Source organism: Lonchura striata, chromosome Z (genome assembly GCF_050655825.1).
Source record: "Lonchura striata isolate lonStrDom1 chromosome Z, ASM5065582v1, whole genome shotgun sequence".
In the NCBI taxonomy this organism is placed as follows: Eukaryota; Metazoa; Chordata; class Aves; order Passeriformes; family Estrildidae; genus Lonchura; species Lonchura striata.
The window spans coordinates 11027911-11051394 of NC_140740.1; the positions used below are offsets into that span (position 1 = coordinate 11027911).

General features: G+C 39.7%; 1 protein-coding gene and 1 pseudogene across 1 annotated transcript in view; both read right to left on the reverse strand.

The window, feature by feature from the left end:
* LOC146763620 (uncharacterized) lies at positions 1-9449 on the reverse strand (annotated as a pseudogene).
* LOC144248359 (3'-5' RNA helicase YTHDC2-like) overlaps positions 4354-23484 on the reverse strand; it is a 24294-nt gene continuing 5163 nt past the window's right edge. The window contains exons 4-6 of the mRNA XM_085567776.1: positions 8020-23355; positions 5931-7356; positions 4354-4503 (exon numbers count right to left, since the gene is read on the reverse strand). Coding sequence (XP_085423902.1) covers positions 23170-23355 — 186 coding nt within the window. The 3' untranslated portion in view covers positions 4354-4503; positions 5931-7356; positions 8020-23169. The remainder of the gene's footprint in view (positions 4504-5930; positions 7357-8019; positions 23356-23484) is intronic.

Sequence of the window (23484 nt, forward strand, 5' to 3'; positions counted from 1 at the left end):
TTATTTGTGTCCCCACACACCCCTTTGTGTTCTTCTTCCCATTTCCCTGCAACAGCTGACCATTTGCATGATACTTACTCTTACACAGTGCCCAAATTTAGCACAATGATTGCACATAACATTGCTGCTTGCATTTGACTTAGATGTTATTTTCTGGGTATTACACTGTGCCTTTACATGCCCTTGCTGTCCACAATTACAGCATTTCGGTGGTGGTCTTAGAACTGCAGCAAGAGCTGCCATTTTATGCTCTACTGAACCAACTTTTGAGCAAGCAGTAACCATTTCAGACAATGTGGGCTCCCCAGGTAAGGTGTCAATAATCGTTCTGCAGTCTGGGTTTGCACTTTCTTTCACCAATTGTATACACAATCTATGTCACAAAGGTTCATTATCTACCTGTTTTTCAATAGCTGCAGCAAGCTGTTCCACAAACTGCAAAAATGGTTCTCTCATCCCTTGTTGTATCGTAACATATCTCTGTTTTGGAGCTGCCATTTCCATTGTTTTAATTAAAGCACTCATGCCTATTTGCTGAGCTTGTGTCAAAATTGAAGGATCCCACCTTGCCTGCAAATCTGGGTTAGCAAAAGGCCCAGTGCCCAATAAGGCATCAACACCCACAGCATGACGAGTCGTGTTGAGGCAGCTGCATATTTGTTAAAGCTGTGTGCTCAGCCACTCACCTCCAAGTTTCTTGAAACACACCATACTGTACTGGTTGGAATAAAACTGTAGCAAGATGCATGATGTCATAAGGTACAAGCATACTGCATTAATTACATGTATTAATTGCATTACCTCTGAGGAATTAATACCAAACTGAGCCACTTTCAATTGGAGATCTTGCACAACCTTCCAGGCAAAGACATGATGACTGTCATCCTGCCCTGTTCCAGGAACTGCTTTAAAAACTGGAAAAGCCATAGGATTATCACAGGCAACACTTGCCTTAATTCTCTCCTCCTGAGCTACTTTTGGGGCACCAAATCTTTCTATTAGGTCCCAATTTTTTTATTCAGCTGCTTTCTTCCTAAGAAATTCCCAAAACTTCTGAGACTGTCATGGAAGCACAGTTACTTGACACGGAGGCAAAGTCCATGGGGCAGTAGGGCTAGATTTATTAGAAGCTGAACTGCCAACAGTTCCCTGCCCCAACTCAGGCGTTACTGCGGGTGACTCTTCACTTGATTTGCTGTCACTGTCCGGCAGTGGAGGATACGACCTTGCAAACTGTTCATGCAGCTCAGAGGGGGGCGGGGGGCAAATGGCTGGGCTAGAGTGGAGGGGTGTAGGTCTTAGATTCAAAGAAAAACCATAAATTTCTAACCAGGTAGAAGCTTGAGAAAGTGTTGAGAAAGAATGTAAATAAGTTCTTTATCTCTCTTGTTGTTAACATTGTTTATAATTAGGTTTTACTACTGTATGTCATCCACTGCACAGCAATAGGGTGAGATGTTTTCACTTCAGAACCAATAGAGTTGGTCTGCACAAAGCTCTGTATAAAAGAGCGATGTATTTTGAAATAAATCAGTTATAGTCTCAGCCTTCTGAACAAAGTCTATTCATTCCCATCCTGCCTCAACAGCGTCAGAGGGGAGCAGGGGGCAGACAGCTGGGTTTGTCTTTCTGCCAAAGACATTTCAGCTAACTGGCGCAGTGGTGCAGTGTATAGAGGCAGCGCTGAAAGCTGCTGTGCAGGTGTGAGATAAAGAGGCTTAGGAGTCTGAGAAGGAGATACTTTGGCAGTCTGCCTGGAAGCCTTAGCAGTGTTCCCAAAAGTTTCAGCATTCAGCCCAGAAGCTCTGGCAACTTTCCTGGAAGCTTTGCTAGCCTGCCTGGTAACTTCCATGGGCACCTGCACCTTCTTCAAGGATGTATTCAACAAGTCCCCCATCTGACTCATCCCTCCCATCAGAGTCCTTTATCAACCCCAAATCTTCATCCACGTTGTACTCTGCTTGTTCCCGCTGTTTTCCATTCCTTTAATGCCTCAAAAGGCGATCTCCAAGTAACAACTAGATTGACAATAGTTTTATTTCCTGGTCAGATGACTTTCCACAGCTTGTCCCTGACTTTTTTCCAACTTTTAACACTAAATGCTGTGTCAGGATCAGTGGCAAAATCCTATGATCTAGCCCACAGCAATATACTACAAAGGGCATAGTCTGAAGTAGTAATTCCCTTATTTCTTAACAAAGCTTTCTATGTAGCCAAAACAGTCTCTTCCTCTTTAGATTTATCTCCCATTATCACTAGTTGTTGCCTCACCTGCTTCCAGGTGTCTTGATAGGAGAAAATCAGGTCTGGACTTGCCTGTGGCTTCCACCCGCCACTCTCAGCTGCACCAGCGCCGCCTCCCCCGCTACTCCCCAGCGGGTCAGGGCTGCCAGTCGCTGGGACCCCGCGTGGCTCCAGACCGACCACGCTGCTCAGGCTGCTGCTCCACGCGGTGGGCACCAGCTGTCACTGGTATATACACTGCATCGTGAGGCGGTCGCCACACAAAGCACAGACCACAGGCGGTCTCAGATGGCAACTCTTTATTACCGAACATGGCTGACCTTTTATAAACTTTCTAGTTGTTTATACTTCTTCTACCCCAACTATTGGCCACAAAAAATCAACATAACACCACTGGTGAACAGTAACATGACTTTAGTTAACTTTCCAAAAATGCTTTATCTGGCTGCAGTTCTCTCCTTATCTTTCTCCAGTTCTTCTCTTCTCTCAGCCTCCTTGGTAGCAGCCTTGGAGAGAGCTCTTGATCAGCTTCTTCTTGCCTCTCAGCTTCTTTTCGCTCCTTCAGCTAACAGGCCTGCTGTTAGCCCCTTCCACAGTAATTCATCCATGAGGGGCAGGAAACAAGTAGAGCAGAATAGGATTAAAAAGCCTAGTGATTAATTAGAATTGGTTAAAGTCTGACAGACCTTGAGATGACACCAAAATTAATCATCCTAGAGTGTAGCCTACAGCACACTACTCGCATTTCTATATTCAGGAAACATGTTTTCTTCCTTTTACGCTATCTTAATTTAAAAGCTGAAAGATTCAAGAGGAATTACTACATCCTCCAATGAGTCCATGAAGTTTCCTCTGAATGATCTCCTTATTATTACTGCAGTCTACTATTCAAGTATACAGGGACAACTGTCACAGTAATCTCATTAAAAATGTGTGCTTTGTTAAAATAACCATCACAAAAATCAGTCCTAGTAAGGCAGGTAAGACCGAATCAGTATTGATATTGAAAATCTATTATGGATGCAGAGAAAGGCAAAATCCAAAAACTTCAGAAGTGTGTATATAATATACTCATTTAGTTGAAAAAAACTTATACATGTTTATTAGAACAAGTTTGGGGTTTTTTTTAAATCTCATTTTTTCTACTTTGGATAGCTTTACCTCAGCAGTCCACAAATTATTTTTGCTGTATTAAACTAGTGAAACAAGGATATTTAGTCTAGATTTTTAAATTCCAGAAGAAAGTATTATGCAGTGTTACAAATGAAAAGCTCCGTTAGGTTCCTAATTTATCAGTAAAATACCTAACCGCAGAATGGTATCAGCAAGAAATTCTATTACTTTGGAAGAGCAGGGTGGTATGTTAGAGAACTCTACCTTTCCAGACACTGGAGAAGAAGGAGTAGCACAGGGGCTGGAATAGCTACTGCTGTCTGCAGGCTTCACTGAGGACTGAGCTGATCTATCATCTGAGGACTGTCTGGAGAGCAAAATGTCTTTTTCTTTGTACTTCTTTGGCTGGTGGAGTGCAGGAGAAGTAGATTTCACTGAAGCCCTACAGAGGACATACCTTGAGTTTCACAAGCAGTCACTGAACAATTTACATCGACCTGTCAGCCTACTGCATGACCACATGTATTACAGCAACTACAAAATCTATTAAAGCCTAACTAAAAACTCATACTGACCCTTCATTGCTTTTTAATGCTACTGTTAAACTTCTTCTGCTACTTCTCAAACATCACAATTCATGGACAATATTCCTGACTGCTCTCTCAAACAGCAGCCCCAGGTATGAAATACTTCTCTTTGGGATTACAATGCAGCATACAACAGTAGAACACCTTCCCACTGTACTTCCGCTGTTTCCACCTCCTATTACTAGCAGAAACTTTAGTGATACTTGTATACATAAACTGCAACCTACAGTGAGGAGAAGACCTCAGCATCTTACTTTTCAGCATGAGAGGAGTCAGACAATTCTGTTTCTGTTGAGCTTTTTCTGCTGCTGGTTGACTTCCATGTAGATGCCAAAGGAAGTTCTTCACAAGTCAAAGGCCTTGGTCTCTGGCCAATTCCTGAAGGCTGCTGCAGACCTGCAGACTGTTCTTCAGCACTCAGAACAGCTGTAATTGCTCTTACAGTTGTTTCATCAACCTGAGACCGCAGCTTAGGAGCTCGCATACGACGCAGAAACAAGCTGTGCCACTTCTGCCTGAGTTGCAGCAGCATACCAGCAGCCTGTAATAAATTCCAATCCTGTTAAATACGGATGAAAATTAGATCACACAGGCAAGAGAACCCTGTCTTTTCCCTATCAGGCAGCACCTGGCATTCTAATATAAACAGGGCCCACAATTAAAGGCAAGACTAAGGTCTTGGGGAAGGGGAATAATCCATATTTAAACTAAGATGTTAATTTGCTTTCTTTTCCTTGGGTACAAGGTCATTTTGGAAACATTTCATTTAGCTCTGTACTAAACTTAGCTTTGTATTGTAATTCCACAGACTTTTTTTTTTCCTTCTTTTCTTTCAAGAAAACCCAGTTTTTTCATGCTTTATGCCCTTCCTTGCAAGTCAGTCTCTACTCATGTACTCTTCAGTCACAGATGATGGAAAAGAGTTCTAAGTGATATTTTTCTTACATAGACACCTGGTCAAATGTAATGACTAAATTCAGACGACTATTGTCTAATTCTGCTACCAAAAATGCTTCCATTACAATAAATTTTAAAAAAATCACTCTTCTGGACGTGACTAGGAGAGAGAGTATTATTATTAGAGTTGGTAAAGTTGTGTGTTTCATGACCCATAAACTGCCTCCTACCACAGCCATAGCTCCTCAATGACATAAAGACTTCTATTTCAAAGAGGATTTGAAATTTATCCTTCCAAAATCTGACAGCAACTTTCTCTCAGCAACTTCAGCTTCAAGTGCTCCTTTTTTGATCCGATTTTGGTTATCCTCTCAGAGAAAGAAGAACACAATATGCCAATGTGACTGTTCTCTCAGCTCCGGTTCAGATTTTGGCTTATCCCAGCTTGTGCTATGGCCTGATGGAGCACCATGCAGGCAGGACAGGAGGCCAGAAGGAGCAGAAGGGCCCTTATGCTGTCACTGTCACCTGCAGCTTGCTGTCCCTTGCACCCATCATTTTTTGTCTGCCAGTCTCTTCAGAATCTGCCGACTTGTGGAAAGGGACAAAACTGCCAAGCTCAGATATGAAACATCATATTGCCCAGAAAGTTTTTGAAACAGACCCAACAGCATCTGGATTGCTGAGGCTTTCCTGCTCCCTTTTGTGAGAGACAGGACACCCACACCAATATGGAGGAAGAGGGATGAGCACTCTCACTGTTGACTTAGGTGACTATTCTCTTTCTTTCTGCTGACAGGTAAAAGAAGAGAAAGGTATGGGTGACAGGTGATCAAACACTGCAACTTGGATTTTGAATACACAAATTCATGCAACAGACAACTCTGTGCCAAAGGGGATTGAAGCCGTTTAATTCTTAATGAGCTTGTGAAGTAAAGGTTAAATCACAGAGTACCTAGTTCGAGAGACCCAAATGGACCATGACATTCTTGGAGAAAATTCTTGGCTACTCAAATGTTACAAAAACCTTTTCACATCTTTTTACAATTCCTCTACATGAAGCAAACCCAGGAGTAATTTCTTACTTACTTCAGGGTCCAGTTTGAGATGGAGCCATTCATCCAGCTTCAGCAGTGCCAGATCAGCAGATGTCCTGTCCTCATTCTCACTGTCGCTGCTATCATTAGATACCCCTCCCCCTGAATTAAAGACAAAAGGTTCATTAGAATTTCCATTTTTTTCTACTATTATTTCTATACAAAAACCCGCGTACTACTGTATTACCAGCAATATTTTTCCTTCTAAAATTGACTTTAAATGTAAACATTTGTAAAACTACCTCTTCTTTTCTGCAAATACACTGCAAAGTCTTTGCTCCAGATAGCAGCAATCAAGTAGCCAGACCTGCTGAAGGTCCTACACCTGCTGAAGGTCCTACTATGTAAAAACCTGGATTGATACGATGTGACCCAACTCATGTACCTTCACCAGTATTCACAGGCCACTATACAACTTTTGCCTAAAGCTGTTTGCAAAATCACACATGCCTCTATTTCCTAGTAAAACAGCAGAGTTAAAGACCTAGTAAGAAAAAAAATATATATATGGCTATTAATTAGGATTCTTTCTTTTTCTTAAGTGCAATTCAGTCAGCATGAGCACTACTCTAAGGTTCACAGTTTAAAAGCAAGACAGGAAAGCTTTAGAAATAAGTTGGACTTTTAGTTTGATTCAAACTATGACAACTAGAAGCAGTTATTTTTGCTTCCATTCAAATAGGACTTAATTTAAATGAGAAGAAGGAAATGTATATATATTCCCTATTACTTACAGTTAATAGTACAGTTAACTGAAATTAAAAATTATCAGTAGAACATATCTTGAAAATGTATGTGTTAGCCAGAAGCAACATGACTTGTTTGCCATACTGATTGTTTCTAAATTATTCTGTTTGAATCATCTGGTTCAATGTATCAAATTAAGTAGTCTGTAGAAAAAGAACATGCATACTACACTTCTCAGTACCAGTACTACAGTTCTCATTAGACATTGTGGCTGCATTCTTTCCTTACAAACTATACTGCAGTTTCTGAGACCCTACAACTGTGTAATTTATGGACTTGAATAGGTAAGGAATCCCAAAATGAAGAGATTTGTTACAGAACCAACAAACTCTTCCTGAATAGCTACAGGAATTATAACAGGCGCTGTTTCCAGAATCAGACAATACATGTATTAAATATTACTGAAAAATAAGCTCTGCATGTCACACGCTGATGTATACCAAGGGGAACATCCCAAATCCAGACTCCAGTGTACTTCGAAAGGATGAAGATGCCTGCAAGGCATTACTTGGCAGTCTGGCTGGTCCACAGAAGAGGGCCACGGTGACAGGTGTCACAACAGAGCAGCACCTGATGTTTGCTGTCTTGTGAGCTCTCGTCATTTCATCATATATAAGCCAGTCTGTGGGGAGGGCCTGGATGGCTGCAGCTTGTCCATTTGCTGGGGCAATCTGTGCAAGAGCAGGTAACTGTAATTAATGTAAATTTGAATGTATTTCTCATTTTATCTGGAGACACTGTGGATGCCTCAACCTGGAAGTGCCCAAGGCCAGGCTGGGTGGGGCTCTGAGCAACCTGGACTAGTGGAAGGCGTCCCTGCCCGTGGCCGGGGTTGGAATGAGATAAGCTTTAAGGTTTCTTCCTACCCAAACCATTCTCTGATTCTGTATTTTGAGAATTAAATACATCTACAATTATATACATATAAAAATATACATGCACATAAAAAAGTGTGAGAGAATTCAATCAGATTCATCAATTATCCTACCATGATAAAACAAAATATGCTGCTTTAAAAAGAAATGTTAAAAAAAAGTATCAGAGAAAAACTTGCTTTTAAGAATAGGGATCATTATATCTTTAAAACAATTTTATAGCAGGGCAGGTTTTTTTGCCTTTTTGCCTTGTTCCATCTAGAGAAAGGACTAATTGAAAGGATGGAAAAATGAATCAACTCCAATTCTATCAGCTGGGTAGAACAGTATTTTCTAAAGCTGTAGTGTTAAATGCCTATACTGCTTTTGAAGTACTGACAAATAGGAAAAGACATTTCTAAAACACGTGACAGCTTTTAGTGCCCTTTTTTTTGAACTATGAATTCCAAGTGTCTTTACCTTTTTATACTGAGACTGACCAAGAACAGAGGTAGGATGAAATCGCACTTTCTTCTCCTTTGGTTCCGTCAACACCAGGCTGTCTCTGTCTACATGCACAAGATTGGGATACATCCCGGCCACTAAGGCACCTTTAATTACAGCCCAGTTCTCAGAGTTAGCATTAACATCTCTAATATCAGCTCCTCCTCTGGCTCTCACAAAACCTGACAAATGAAAGAGACAAAACAGTGCCATGTTACCTTGTGTTTGCCTCTCAAAAGGAGTCAGAAACTAAAGGTGAAATAAATGACTTCTTTGTTGCATTTTTCACCACTGCCAACCTTAACAGCACCAAGAAGAAACCATTACACTGAAATCCTTCCTGATAAGGGGTTTCATACTAACACAGAATACCACTATTTTCTACAATATAAAGACATTTCCTATGGGAATAATTCATTAAAACATGAAATGCAGTGGCATGTGGAGATGAGGGTGCTTTCAGTTAGATCAGCCACAATTCCTCATCTGCACCATACCCTGCATGAATGTGTGCATGACGGTGTATTTCAAATTAAGGAAAATTACACCAGTGAACACGATTTTTGTTACAATTTCTATATGCTTGACTTTAAAACAATGTTAAAATGGTTTCCAACTTCTCTACCTGAGGCTCTAAGCTGGCCAAGCACCTGTGTTCTCATTCCTGCAATGATTTCCATTGTGGCTTGGGATAGGAAGTTCTTTTCACAGAAGGCTCTCTCCCATCCGTCACTGCGTGCCTTCTGCCATGCCTGAAAATGTTTTTACATTTGCCTATTAATTTGAAGGACTTAAACTAAAAACTTCACTTTCTTTAAAGATTACATTTATGTCAATAAAATGAATGCAAAACCCACTCTAAAAGTTAATGTATCAAACCAGATTATTTTTTCTGTTCAACAATTAGATTCTCTTTATGTGCTCACTCCAGTGATGATTATGTCAAGTTAAAACAATAAATAAAGATCATTACATTAAGATCATGATTCAAAGTTCAGTGTAGTAGGATGCAAAGAGGCACATTGTTGAAACATTCCAAATTTTCTAAGGTTTGAAACAAAACATACTACAAAAAGGGTTCCCTCAAAAATTTATGAGTCCAATCCACAGGAAAGGCACTAGGCAAAAAGAAACAGTTCGCCACTCTACATCCAACTGGTACATCTGCATTTTGCTTGGGTGATGTGCTGTGATTAGTACTCTCTGAAATGAAAGACTACCTGGAAAGCCCTGAGCAGGGCCATGTGGTCACTGAACGTCCCGGCAGCAAAACGCTTCCTGCACAGCACGGCTGCACGCTTTTGGGAGGCCAGCGTGGGCAGCACAAAAGGGTCTTGGCAGGCAAGAGCACAGGCAATGGTCAGAACAGGATCCAGGCACTTCAGAACTACAGCATACAACACCATTTTACCGAGGTGTGGCTCTACAGGTAATTCAGTCAGCTGATAACCAAGCTCAGTGAGATCTTCCCAAGGGTCCATGGCATCTATGGTCTGTTCATAAACAAACAAACAAACAAATAAAGGAGAGGGGGATGGGTACAGTGGACAAAATCAATTTACAGTGAAAGCAAAAAGGATGTGAATAATGGACATTAACTAGACTTGTTTCCAAACTCTAAAGAAGCAAGTCAAACTATTAACAGAGACAAGACTTTGAAGCACTCTCTTCCCTTGACATGGAAAAACACATCCCCACGCACAAAATGAAAACAGACAATAAGCAAAACTTCAAAACATCCTTAAGTAATTAAAAACAGCTTCAGTGCGGTAGGGGACTTGGGGAAAGCCCCCCCGAATATGCCTTGGGAGGAGGCTGTTGTATAGATTCCCGCCTCCAAGCTGCCCAGCAAACCTACCACTCCCCTTATGTTATGTAACTGTCAGTTATGCCCATCTTTATGTCAATCATTTTTGTACTTGCCTTTAGTTCTAGAATGTTCCTAAGTTCTCTGTTTGTAATTGGTTCTTCCCCGGTTATCGCCCCCTTCCCTCATCCCCATTTGCTGTACCCCAATTATTCCATCCCAACTCCTCCTCCGAACCCCATTCCTATTGGACCCTTTGTACCCTCCTACTTGCCACCTGTTATAAGCCCTACCCCGCCCCTTATTCGGGGCTCTCGGAGCCTGCTCCCTTGCCGAGCGGACGGGTTGCGGATCCTCCCTGACACCCAGCCCTCAGCGAATAAACAGCGCCTGAGAGACAACCTGCCGTGGTGCACGCATTCTTATTACCACCGTATCGGCGGAGCCTCCGTACCGGAGAGGCACGACCGATACACTTCAGTACAAACTGAAGTCAGTAAACTGCTACACTACAAATTTGGGATCAAACACAATTACCATCTAAACCTATTCCTTTTCTGACCTTAAGCATATGCACAGCATTTCTCACAGTTACAGCAGGCGGAGGATCAGGAGCTTTCATAAAAAAGTCTACAACTGGACAATTAATTGGAGCCAGAAATTTTGTGTACAAACAGATCTCCTGCAAGGTAAAAGGCAGAACAAAAAAAGATTACCAAGATTTGGAAGCAGCTGCCAAACACATGATTTGTTGCAATTAACGGTATGGTTTGAGGACATTGTATTTTTTAAAATTATATTTTCTAACTGAACATGCACCTGAAGCGGCAGTCTTAGAAGTTCTGGAGATTGAAATTCCAACATATTCTGAAATCGGAGCCTGCTGAAGAGACGAAAGCAGACCCCAGGCTGACAGCGCCCAGCCCTTGAAAATTAAATATGGGAAGTTGTGAAAATGAGGATTTCTTTCTAAAAACAAAACCAAAAGCCAACAGACACAGAAACTCAGAATGAAAAAGAAGAAACACTACCATGAAGAAAGTGTTGTTAAGTCACATGCAAAGTGAAAGTTTTCTAATTAATTATTTTTGAGAGGGTGGCAATTTTTTACTGTAATTTTAACCCAACACTGAGAAATCTGGAGAAAGAAAAACAAGGCTTTTCTAATGTAAAGTGCTGTGGGTCTTTTGCTAACCTAAGACCAGTCCAAATCTCAATCATCTTTGGTTGTAAGGAACCAGTTGCAAACTTTCTTGCTTCCCCTCACATCCCCTAAAAAGAAGTGATGCTTGGAGTAAAAGGTAGAATAAAGATGAAGTAACTTGTGAGTGAATGAGGGACAGCAAATTCTCTCAGTCATATACATCTATGTGCATACGTGCAGCTTAATGCCAATATGATTGATTAAACAGGCATTTGTTGCTACATAAACTTCTGAGCCCTCACCCGCAGTGCTGGGAAGAATATAATCATGGCCTGTTAAGTCATGGATAGCTTGGAGAAAGTGAAATAGGCAGTCCTCTGCCCATAGACATGATGTGAAAACACCCCACTGGACATTGTGACTGCGGGTGCTACGTGGGAGAAAGAGGAAGAACAAATTAATGGGGGGAAAACAACCCAGACCTTTGGGAAATGCCTGAGCATCACTTTTCTACAACTTGGGAGATTATTCCAAGGAAATACATGCTGACGCCTACTCGTCTGCAGAGAACCAGTGTTGGCCTCTATGCAACACAACACCGGAATAGGCCAGAAACAATTACTGTGTTGTGTGGTTTATTCTAAACATAAAGGACTGTGGATATCTGCAAAATGGAAACTGCTATGAGGCATTTATTACCTGCCTTTTCTCTGGATAGCACTGGCTTTTGAAATCCACCCCATTTTTAGCACTGTAGCACAACTCACTGCATCAAAAGACTTCTAGAAAAACAAAGGAATACAAACTGAAAACTCAAGAGGATACATGAAATACAAGTTACTAGTTATTTAGATTACCAACAGAAGTTTTCTAAAAAGTATGAAAGAGTAAGATATACAGCAGCTTCTGACACAAAGGTACCTTCTCAATTTCAAGTGAATTAATGAGGGTATCTCCTTTCTAGTATCTTAATGCTCCACAATTTTTGAAATTCAAGATTTTCACGTTTTTTTAGACAGATAGCTTACAGTATTTGTCTTAAAACAAATGCATGTTGAAACTTTTCAGAAAGGACTGTTGCCTGACAGGCACTAGCTCTCAGCTAGTAAAAGCTTTTTTTCACTTTACTGTAAAGTAATAAATAAAAAAACAAAAGTTCTCCAAAATTTATGCACTGTGTGTTTTGTGTGTTTTAGAATCACACTAGGAAAATTTAAGGCAGTCCTACCTCTTTCACCTTGCCTGAGTCAATGACAAACACCACATCATTGACTGTTATGCTGGTTTCTGCAATATTAGTAGAAAGAATCTGCAAAGAAAAAAAACCCAAAAGCACCAAAACTATCATAACTGTAAAAGCAATGGCAAAATAGGTCATTGTGGCATTGGAAAAAGTCCTCTAATACTTGCAATTTTGCGGATGCCAAAAGGTGGACTTTCAAGCACTTTCTTCTGGTCCAAAGTCTGCATACTTGAATGAAGCATGAAAACTTGGTATCTAATGCAAGACAAAAGGGACATTTTAAGGATCCTTAAAAGAAGCAATGAAAAGCCACAGTAACTAAAGGTTTTACCTGTGAGCATTATCAGCAAATCTCTTGTCATCCAAAACAATGCGGTCCCTCAGGCTCACTACCTCATCATACCCAGGAAGAAATATTAAAATTGCTCCTAAAAAAGGAAGTGGGTTTGCAAAGTTAAACAGAAAATTCAAATACATGTCAAACAGCACTCAGAAGGTTTTAACGTTTGTGGATTGCTGAAAAAAGAGCATGATTATCAGAAGTCAAATCCACAACCACTGGTTAGGTATTTACCTACCTGCATCAGAACTATGACAGATGCTGTCAAGTAAGTGCATTATCAGATCCAGATCCACTTTTTCACCATCAAAACTGTGATGGTAAGCTGTCAGTAGCTCTCTGTCCTCTGCACTAAGGTCACTAGCACTTTTTTGGACCAGGGAATTTTCATCCATGTTTCCAAATCCGAATGAAGCGCTGTAACAGGAAAATACACCAGAATCAAGGCTGCCCCTTAGGGTTTGCATTGAGCCATCAATTCAAACTTAGATCGAGACCAACATGACTATTGGTCTTGAATTCTGATGTTTAAGTGTAGCAGAAGGGAATCACCATACTATTACTGTTTACTGATTCCAATGTTAACCCAATGAAGGATGCCACTTTATTTATTAGTGTTAACTTTCGTTTTCTTCAACTTCATTGAAACACAACCATAAGCAAAGGAAACTATAAAGATACTTCTCGTTTATCTGTTCAAGTAAAAATATTTAAGAGATACGTCTTCTCCAAAAATTTCCCACTAGCAGAAACTACACTAAGAGAAATTATAGTAGAGATAATCTTTACAAAACACTACCTTCAAGTATGATAACTGTAAGTGAATCAGAAAATCATTCTTGAATGGCCTAGTGTACACATTACTTCTGTAAATTCTTTTTAATATGCCTATTGCATATAAAAGATATGGATAAAAACACATTACAGATTTGTTTCCAAAATAAGCATGTGAAAGTAAAATGGTACATAGTATAGAATTAGCAAGTTGTGTAAACATAAACAATATGCTATTGAGTACAAACTCTTTTGCTGTTTATTTTTTTAAATATTCCTATTCTTAAAAAAAGGTATTGCTATTAAGTCCAGATTTTAGAGCATGAAAAGCTAAAACCTGTTCTGATTAGAACACAAATCTCAAATTTCCCATCACAACTCTTTGTATATCATATACAACTCATTCTGCAAAACAGTTACAGCTTACCTGTAGGATTCCAACAGATGAACAACCTCTGTCTGTCCAAAGTGCCTAGCCCAGTCCACAGCCATCCTGAAATAGTTGCACAAGTATTTTTATTAGACTTTTCACTTCAAAAGATGCATATGAAGAGCACATCAAGAGAGGCAATTGACATCACACTTTTGTACCCATTTCTGTATTGACATCAGTCCTGTTATTGCTGGATCTGCAACTTCCCATTTGAAAGTGCTTGAATAGGTGTTAACAGCTGACTTTTAGGTGACTACAGTTCTTTACCACAACAGAATGTCAGTTTTACACAGGAGCAAACATGCACGAGGAAGTGAGGAGGAAGAAGGTGCCATTCCTTTAAAAATGGTGCAGAGATCAGACCTGCCTGTTAGCAGTATCCTTGAAGTCATCTCAAAAAGTCACACCCCAGGCATAACATCTGGCTATTTCATGTCTTTCAGAAGCTGTCCTCCTCACTATGCAGTTCACTGTTTTATCTTTAAACTGCATTTCTTCCCCAAGTTATTCAAATGTTAGTACCAAATATCAGACCCCTGGAATCCTAATTCTTATCATTCCATACTACAATTATTTACTGTACTTCCCTGTTTACATGAAGAAATACTCCATGACCACAAAACCTGAGCTTCTACAGATTCACAAATATTTTTACATTCTACGATATATTTAGAAACATAACAGAAAGATCTTCTGATATGTGTAGCTCCATGAAACTAGAATTGCCAAATATTTTGGTCCAATTCAGTAGATTACAGTTGTTCTACTAACCAGTATCTTACATAAGACCTACTGAAACAAAGTTTATAGCTCATCATCAAGACCATGTAATTAAGAATTCAATTTAGAATTTACAGAAAACAATGTGATTATGAGGAGTTAGAAATTGTTGAGGCTGTCAAAATCTATAGTTCTTACAGCAGTGTGATAAGTTAGCAAATTAATTTAGATGTTAAAGAATTTTCTTTCTCTCTCCTATATTGACAAATAAATCTATCTTTTGGTTTCTCTGTTTTTACCAGCCATTAGATGATTTGCAGTGGATACTTGCTCCCATGCTGATCAACTGTTCTACTTGACTCAAAAAGCCTCTCCCTGAAGAAATCATCAGAGCAGTCGCACCAGTTTCACTGTGCCTATAATCAACTGAGAAGTAAAAAAAAAAAAAAAAATCCAGCAAACCCAGTAGAAATGTTATTTTTTCATCTAAATATAGTACAAATACTGCTTTCAAATTCCAGTCCAAAGAGAATTTGTTTCCTCACTTTATCTCTGAATTTAGTTCATATGAATTCTACACTGTTTTAGAAACACACTTCTGTCAATACTTCAAAACAACAACTAACTAAACATCTCATTATTTTTGCTAGCCCTATCATTTTTTCAGTCGGCATCAGAATTCAAAGGTAACACCATTTGAACCTGGAGATAAAAGTAGCCATAAAAATCTAAGTACGTCTGAGGTTGCTTTTTTCTTATGTAATAACACATGAAACTTACCACTGACATTTTCAGTTAAAATAAGATTTAACAGCTGAGCAAACGAATCAGTATCTTCATGCAACCACATGTCAGAAAGACAGGAATCCATTTCTTTTACTATCCACGGTTCAAGGCAATTCACATCTTTTTCAGTCTGAAAATAAAAAACAATATTGAAAGCTTAATCTTTTCCAAGAGTTGTCTTTATTCTCATACATTACCCACAAAGAATTGCAATGGTTATTTTTCCCAGCAGCAACAGAAACCCAGCACTCAGGTATCAGTTCATGCATTGATTTTGTCATACGCAAGTACGAACACAATGGCAGTCGAGCCATTTGATCTGAGGAAAAGCTGTGTGCAACCACCCGAACTGAAGAGCACAATTCAGCTAGAGCCGTTCATCCTCATCAAGTAATCTTTAAAATACGTTAATGTCCTGAAAGACTCGACAGAACTTTAGAAAACAGATTTTAAATGGCTAGTAATACAACACAAATATAAACACCTGTAACATCTCTTCTGACAAAAGAAAAAACTTACCAGTTGATTAAATACTGTGTCACCACCATCATCCAACCGTTTGTACTCCTCATTTGTCCTTGGAACCGATTTTTGTCTCCGAGATGTCCCTTTGTTAGTGTTATCTTGAGCTGAACACCACTCATCAAGAGTGTTCTTCTGTTTCTCTTCTAGAATGCAAAGTATTCACCAAGAAAGTTTTAGAGTCATATTTATTATCCATTGTTTTCTACTAAAAAAGTTAGTTACAGCAGGTTTTACCAAGTTTTACCTATTCAACCTCTTTTATTTAGTCTAGAATGCTACTACCAGTCCAACATAAATGACATGTTTAAGGGTACCCAAAGTGCACCACTGCAAACAAGGGCTATAAAAACAAGGTAAAACCCAACACTTTGGTGTTTAATCCCCCAAACCTCCATTATTCCAAACTACTGCATTCAAAGTATCTCCCGTAAGTAATCACCTTCCACACAACCTCAGACCAGATCTTTTTCCACAAATGGAATTCTGAAGACAAGTGATACAGTCCCTGCATGTAACAACTTACTTTTCTACACTAGTGGAAGAAACATCAGCAAACACCAGTGTCCTAACTGAACTTTTCTGACCCCAGTGATCAGAGATGAGCACTGTGATCAATACCCAGTTAGGACTGGATATTGAACGTTATAGCTTTGGGGTTTGCATTTTTTACTTTTTCTTTAAATAATCACTGGGATCATTACTTTCAGTTGCCAGGAAAACTTCTGAAGCAGTATCTACTTAATCAACTTAAAACCAATGATGTTTAGCTCAAGAGTGTTAACACTTAAAAAAATACATCCATGCCTGAAGAAAGCAGTGAAAAATGTTACTGAAGGGAATACCTTGTCCATTTAGTGCAAGATGTACAAAATCATGCCTGCTTTAATAGCTGCACTTTAATTTGCACCCAAAGGTACAGAGCATCCTATGCTTCTTTAGTATTCATGTGGGCAGAGCCCCCAGTTATATATAACTCTACAGCATAATAATTAGAAAAAGATGACATTTATCAACTGAGTGAAAACAGAATGCAACCACTGAATTAAAGTGATTTTTTTTTCTTTAATTGCATAAACTATTTCCATAATGTAAATATTGAGAGCTTAAAGGTACTTGTTGTCATCTGATCACACTCATTTAATCTCCTGACTCTGGAATTTCAACAGAAAATAATCCTGTTAATTGTTTGTTCAATCAATGATTCTCATTGCCAACCCTTAGAATTAACAAGTCCACTGACCTTGCTGCTTCTTTTCTTTGTACTTCACCATCTCTTTGTTTGTATACCCAGTGCTTCGTAAAATGTCCTCCAGAAACATCTCTTTAACTTCAAAAGGTCTCCCTTGGAATAAAATAGAAAAAATCTGTAAAAGATCATCTATTCACCAGCTTCACTTACAGAATTAATTTTTAAAAAAAACTACCTTCACTGGAGTTCATTTTTCTCAAAACTGTACAAAATAAAACATTTCCAAAATCAAATGCCACCTTGTTTCGCCTCAACCTCTTCAATTTTATGAAGTGCTCCAGCAGGAGATGTTCATAAGATTGACAGTTATTAACTACAATTTTTTTTAAATGAGAAAAAGAAAACAGCCGTTTTTGTTTAGGCTTACAAACAAGAACTTGCCATGTAAGTCTGCCATCTGGATTAAAAATGTAATTCATTAATAAGCAATTAATACAGCTTTTTGCAAGGTTCCACACAGAGACAGTACATCTTTGTACTGAACTACTTTCTTTTCATGAGAATCATGTGAGAAGGCAGCCTTATCTCCATGTCCTCAACTAATTCAGCAAAGCTGAGCTTTCTTTACTGAATACTTCTGGACAGATGAGACATCCCAGCGGCCTTTACCTTCTGATAATTTATCCCGATTTCTTTTTCAACAGGACTGTTTTCTAGACCTTATCTGTCGACATTGCAGGATGCTTTTTGCATGGAGATTAAAATCTCTACATTTTGATTTCTTCTTCCTTAACCTGACTCAGGAACACTCAGGATTTTCCTTCAGAAAGAACAATCCACAATTCCCATACTTTTAGAAGCTGTCACAGAGGAAGCCTTCCAACACTGATCACAAACTCTGTGTACTACAGCGATCCACAGCTACCAAATGTGGTTTCTGTGGTCAGGATTTTGTATTGCTGAAGGAGACTCAAACCTTGTATATTACATTAACAGACAAAGCCACTTCTTTTAATTCTTAAATTAACCAAAAAAAAACCTCAAAAAAACAAACGGGAAAAAAACATCTTTTGTATTGTTATTGGCCTGTTACATAACCAGCACAAACACTGTGGTAAACTGGAGAGATTGGGAGAGATTGCCAGCAGATTTTCCAACACAAATTGACCGATCTGAAAGAACAGGAAGCTGCAAAAAGACTAAACTGGAAAGTCATACAACAATCACAACTGAGGCACTCCCTTGTAAAAAAAATTCAGAGCACATGAAATCACGTGTAATTTCCAGATTCCTGTCTCCAACAAGCTGCAAACCTTATTCAACTGGGCGGAAATTCAAAACTGAGAACTAAACACTTCCATCTACAAAAAAAGGAAGGAAAAAAAGGTTTCCTCCTCACAAACATTTGCTAAAATAAACCAGTAAGCAATCCCATTTCCTAAAACCGTTGAGATTTTTTTAAAAAAGGCTGACATGCAGAGAGTCTACCTGATTGTCAGATAAAGCATTTCTCTTAAAAGCTACTTTTCAAAACACATTAAAGTTGGACATTACTGTTGAAAAAGTAAGAGGATTGCAAGGTGCCAGAGGAGGTCACCCATGCAGAAAACCTGCAAACCAGGAGGGTGGGGCAAAAACCACAAACCCACAAAAACCCCCCATCTCCCACGCATTTACATTTTGCTTTTACTAAAGATCAGTCAAATGAAATTAAACCAGCAAATAATGGTAACTTTTCTTTGCATTTGAATGTAGTCTAACTGCAGGTAACTGAGTCTGCAAACAAACTAAGCGAAACTGGATGTCTTTTCTGAATATTTACCCAGATGAACAACTACTAATTTTCCTTAAATCAGAGAGTCATGTGATTCTTTTTTCATGTGAAACCCAATCTGCCTAAGCCTGTATTTCTGAACCGAACTTGTACAGTTATCTGTGTTCTATCCAGTAACCAGTAACAACCTTCACAAAGCCTGAAGAGTAAGATCCTACTGGAATGCACTGATATATATCACACTCATGTAGCTCCTAAGTCCTGTATCAGCATGAAGACAGAATTTCAATAACCTCTTCCTACTTCTTCAATTAAGAGTGGAGGGGGGCAGGATGTACCTGCATTTACAGAACTCCCAGGGACTAGAACACTTCACTTTGAATGAGGTGCAAACAGTCAAGAAACAAGAAACCTGCAAACAGAAAGAACAAGGATTCCTGTAATTCTCAGTGTATTAATCATGTGCCTTTCCTCAGAATAATTTGCTACAGTTTAGTAAGATCTGTGAGTCTCAGGGCAGGTATACTCAGACTTAAGAGTTAAGATCAAGACTTACTATGTATTACTGGGCAGCTTCCAAAATACCTAATAAAGAGATTTGTGTCTAGAGCAGCACTAGAGAGAATTAGTTTTAAATTATTCTGGTTTTGCAGCACATCTCTCAGTTTTATTAGCAAGAAGTCGCTGAACCTATCCCTCTCATGTACTTCATCCTGTAACAAAAGGGGAAAAAAAAAAGAGATGAAAAACCATCACAGATTCAGGATCACAACTTCTGACAAAAACAAACTTCTCTAAAAAAAAAATACATGTTTTGGTGGCACATTACAGAGGCCTTAAAATGTGTGAGTCTAGTTTAAGTAATAGGTTTTTTTAAAAAAAACTATCCATAAAGAAACAAAAACGCCTCAAAAAGTTTTTATCCACACTGAGTGCCTTGCAACACTGAAGCTGTAAACACCTTAACTTTAGAGGCTAAAGTGTGTATCTGAAACCTCTCTGATTTTGTATTTGAAGCCAAATTTCAAGAAAACACCACAAACTACAAATCTTATTTTAATAAATTCTCACTTCACCACTGATAAGCATTTAAAGAAATGTATGACACCACAGAATCAGAAAAACAGACACATTGATTAGACAAGTCATACACAAAGCCTGTAGGTTAAGGCACATAACTGATTAATCATCTTTTTCATTCTTCTGTTTTGATTTATATTATGAATGAAGGAAACAAGGACTCAAAATACAAAGTTTGTAGGCTGACATCAAGAATGTATAGATCATTCTCCTGCTTTTTTAACTTTGATAAACAGGCAGGCACCTAAACTTACCTTTTCATCTTCAGTACTTAAATCTTGCCAAAAACATTCTAGTTCCCTTTACCTATTCAATTCCATCACAGGAATATTGACATAGTCACAAATGAACAATCTGAATAATTTGCTAGCAATTAGACTCCACATTACCTAGAAAACTCTGGGCAAACAAATGGACTGAAAACCTGTATTGCTAAAACAAATGGTAAGAGAAATTCTGACACAATCACATTGAGCCACATCAAGGTAAGCCTCCCTATGGATTTTCTGCTGACCACAGAAGTTCAGAAAAATTTACACTTCTGTCCTTCTCCACTCCTCCTGATTCCACACTTAATCATTGGCATGGAAATAAGATATTTTTACAGGAAAAATGCAAACACACAGAAAAACACCAAACTGCACAAAACATGCATTCTACTCTTTGAAGTCTTTAAAGTTGATTCAGATTCTACCAAACAAAAACACCTACAGTGCTCCGCAAATTTAAGTAAAACAAATGAGGACCTCATTTTCCAAAGCAATACATATTGCTCCACCCCACATGAAAGACCACAGGATGCTCACCACAATAACATGGGTCACGGTGGAGAGAGTGCTGTCTCCTGCCATCAGCGTGCCAAGGAGCATGTCATTAGTGCAGAATGTTACCAGCGTCTTTGGAGAAACCCTATGGATCACATCACAGAGACAACTCAGGGGTTTGCACCATTTAAAGCTTTCCATGGATCAAAAAATTAAAGCAGCTGCTGACCAGAAGAGAAATTACAGTTCTCTCCTCAAAAGATTCATGCGCACCACTTGTTTTTAAACTGTGCCTTTTCCCAGACATTTCCTAACAATTTGTAGTGCTTGGCGCCCCAAAACTCTGGACAATGGACTAATTGGAAGAATAAGATTCAATTTTAATAAATAAGGAAGTAAAAGTAAACTGTGAAGAAAGCCTGCACGTCATTCATTTTACTAGAAAATTCCATGTGGAAAACCAGGTTCCAATTCCTCAGCCTGTGCTTGGATATAGCCTTTGTACTTGTCTACACGTGGTGGGATGAGCCTGTCTGGACGCCAGGTGCCTACCCAAGCCACTCTATCTGTCCTCTCCATGGGCAGGGGAGAGGAAACACAACAAAAAGACTCCCAGGCTCCAGAGAAAGACAAGGAGAACGTGGGTCTCTCCCACGGGAAAGTGGGCTCTCCACGAGCTTCTCCAATATGGGTCCTTCCCATGGGCTGCAGTTCTCCAGGAACTGCTGCAGCACAGGTCCTTTTCCACAGGGTGCAGTGCTTCAGGAACAGCTTGCTCCAGTGTGGGACCCCACAGGGTCACAATCCTGACAGCAAACCTGCTTCTGTGTGGCTCCCTCCCCGGGGCCACAGCTTCTGCCAGGAGCCTGTTTCAGCACAGACTTCCCAGAGGATCACAGCCTCCTTCAAGCATCTACCTGCTCCAACACAGAATCCTTCACAGGAGGACCCCTGCTGCACCGCGGACCTCCACGGCCTGCTGGGCCACAGCTGCCTCACCATGGGCTGCACCATGGGCTGCCCTGGCACCTGGAGGATCTCCTCCCCTCCTGCACTGACCTTCCTGTGTGCAGAGCTGCTTCTCTCACATGCTTTCACGGCTCTTCCTGAACCGCTGCCTCTGTTGTGCAGGTTTTCCTCCCCATTCCCCACTGTCCCAGAGGCACTGTCACCATCGCAGATAGGCTCAGCCTTGGCCAGAGGCAGGTCTGTCTTGGCTGGCACCGGCTCTGTCACACACGGGAGAGGCTTCTGGTACCTCCTCACAGAAGCCTCCCCACAGCTCCCAAAGCCTTGCCTTGAAGACACAACTCATTACAGCTGACTAAATCACAGGGTCATCTGCTTGATCCTCTGGTTTTTCAGGAGGTGAAAATACTGAAATGTTACAATTCTATACCTGGGACACAGTTAGCTGTCCCAATAAAAACAGCAATTCTCACTACTCCCTCTGCTACTGCCATCCTAAAAGAGCTGAAAAGTTCCTCTGTACTGTACTCTACCGCTTTTCTCTGGAAGACAGTTAAGCAAACCTCTCTAAACATCTCCACTCCAAATTTCTTTTGTCCACAGCTCAAAATATTGTTATCTCTCCCTTTCAGTGTTTCCCTGGAGTAATTGTATTGATTTTTCTCAAGCTGGATTTTCTGCACTGCTTCCAGTAATTCTACCATTTTCACCTGACTTTGCTCTTCTTCTGCCAGCATAGTACTTCCATTTATGAATCATCCAGCTTATTTGTGACACATTTTCACCAGCTCTTCTAATCTCTTAATATCCTTGTGAGCTTTCATACACATATTTGAATTCTTATTGTGGCTTCATTGTTCAAGTGCTTTCATTTTCACCAGCTATGTGTTATCTTTGTTCACTCAAGCAACACAACCTTTGGCCATCTTCTGGTCACTCATATCTCAACTGCTGGCCCTTCCCTGAAATGTCATTTCGCTACATGGTGCAAAGATGTCAAAACCCCAAACAATCCATTCATGCTCTGCTTTACCGACAAATTCATCAAGTGATACTGAAATCTCTTACTTTTACATCACTTCATGTTTTAAACACAGAAGCTGAAGAAGAGTACATTTAATCCAGACTAGACTGATAAATAATGCTCAGCTTCATCAGTCACATTCCAATTGTTTTGTTTTCCCTTTTATGGCTCCTATCAACTCTCACTACATAACATTACTTACAGCATGCTGGTTTTCACACCTACCTTCAAAGTTTGCAGACCTTTTGGATCCACACATGTTAAAAGCAGAGAGGGGGGAAAAAAAAAGAAGAAAGTGTAGACTTGATCTGAAAATCAGACAAGGATTTCCATGCCTACACTCCGCAGAAGAAATCAACAGAAAATACCTGAGATTCAGTTCTGTAAGACAACCTTCTACATGAAACTGCAAAACACAGGAAGAAAGCCATCCTTTTCACTCTTACGTATTCCTTACCTGCAGTAACGTATCCCACCTGTGAGGCTGCAACACAAACATACTGCGGTTTCAATGTACACAAGATTCACAAGACCAACACAAGATCAACCGACACTTAGAAGTACCATTGGTACCTGCTCTCTAACCGGATCTGGTAACCAATTGTCTGGCCAATCTTCTCTCTTCTTTCTGCTGCCACTCTTTCAGCCACTGCAACAGCTGCTAAACGTCTTGGCTGAGTACAAAACACACGACAGGGAGTTCCATTCTTGTAGCAGTCATCAAGGATAAATTGAGGGATCTGTAAAGAAGTGGTTCAAATTTGCTCTTTGAGAAAGTCACAGCTTTGTTAGCACAGGGAAACCATTAACTGCACATCAATATTGCACACTGCAAAAGACTTTTCATTACAATTATCACAGCAAGCATA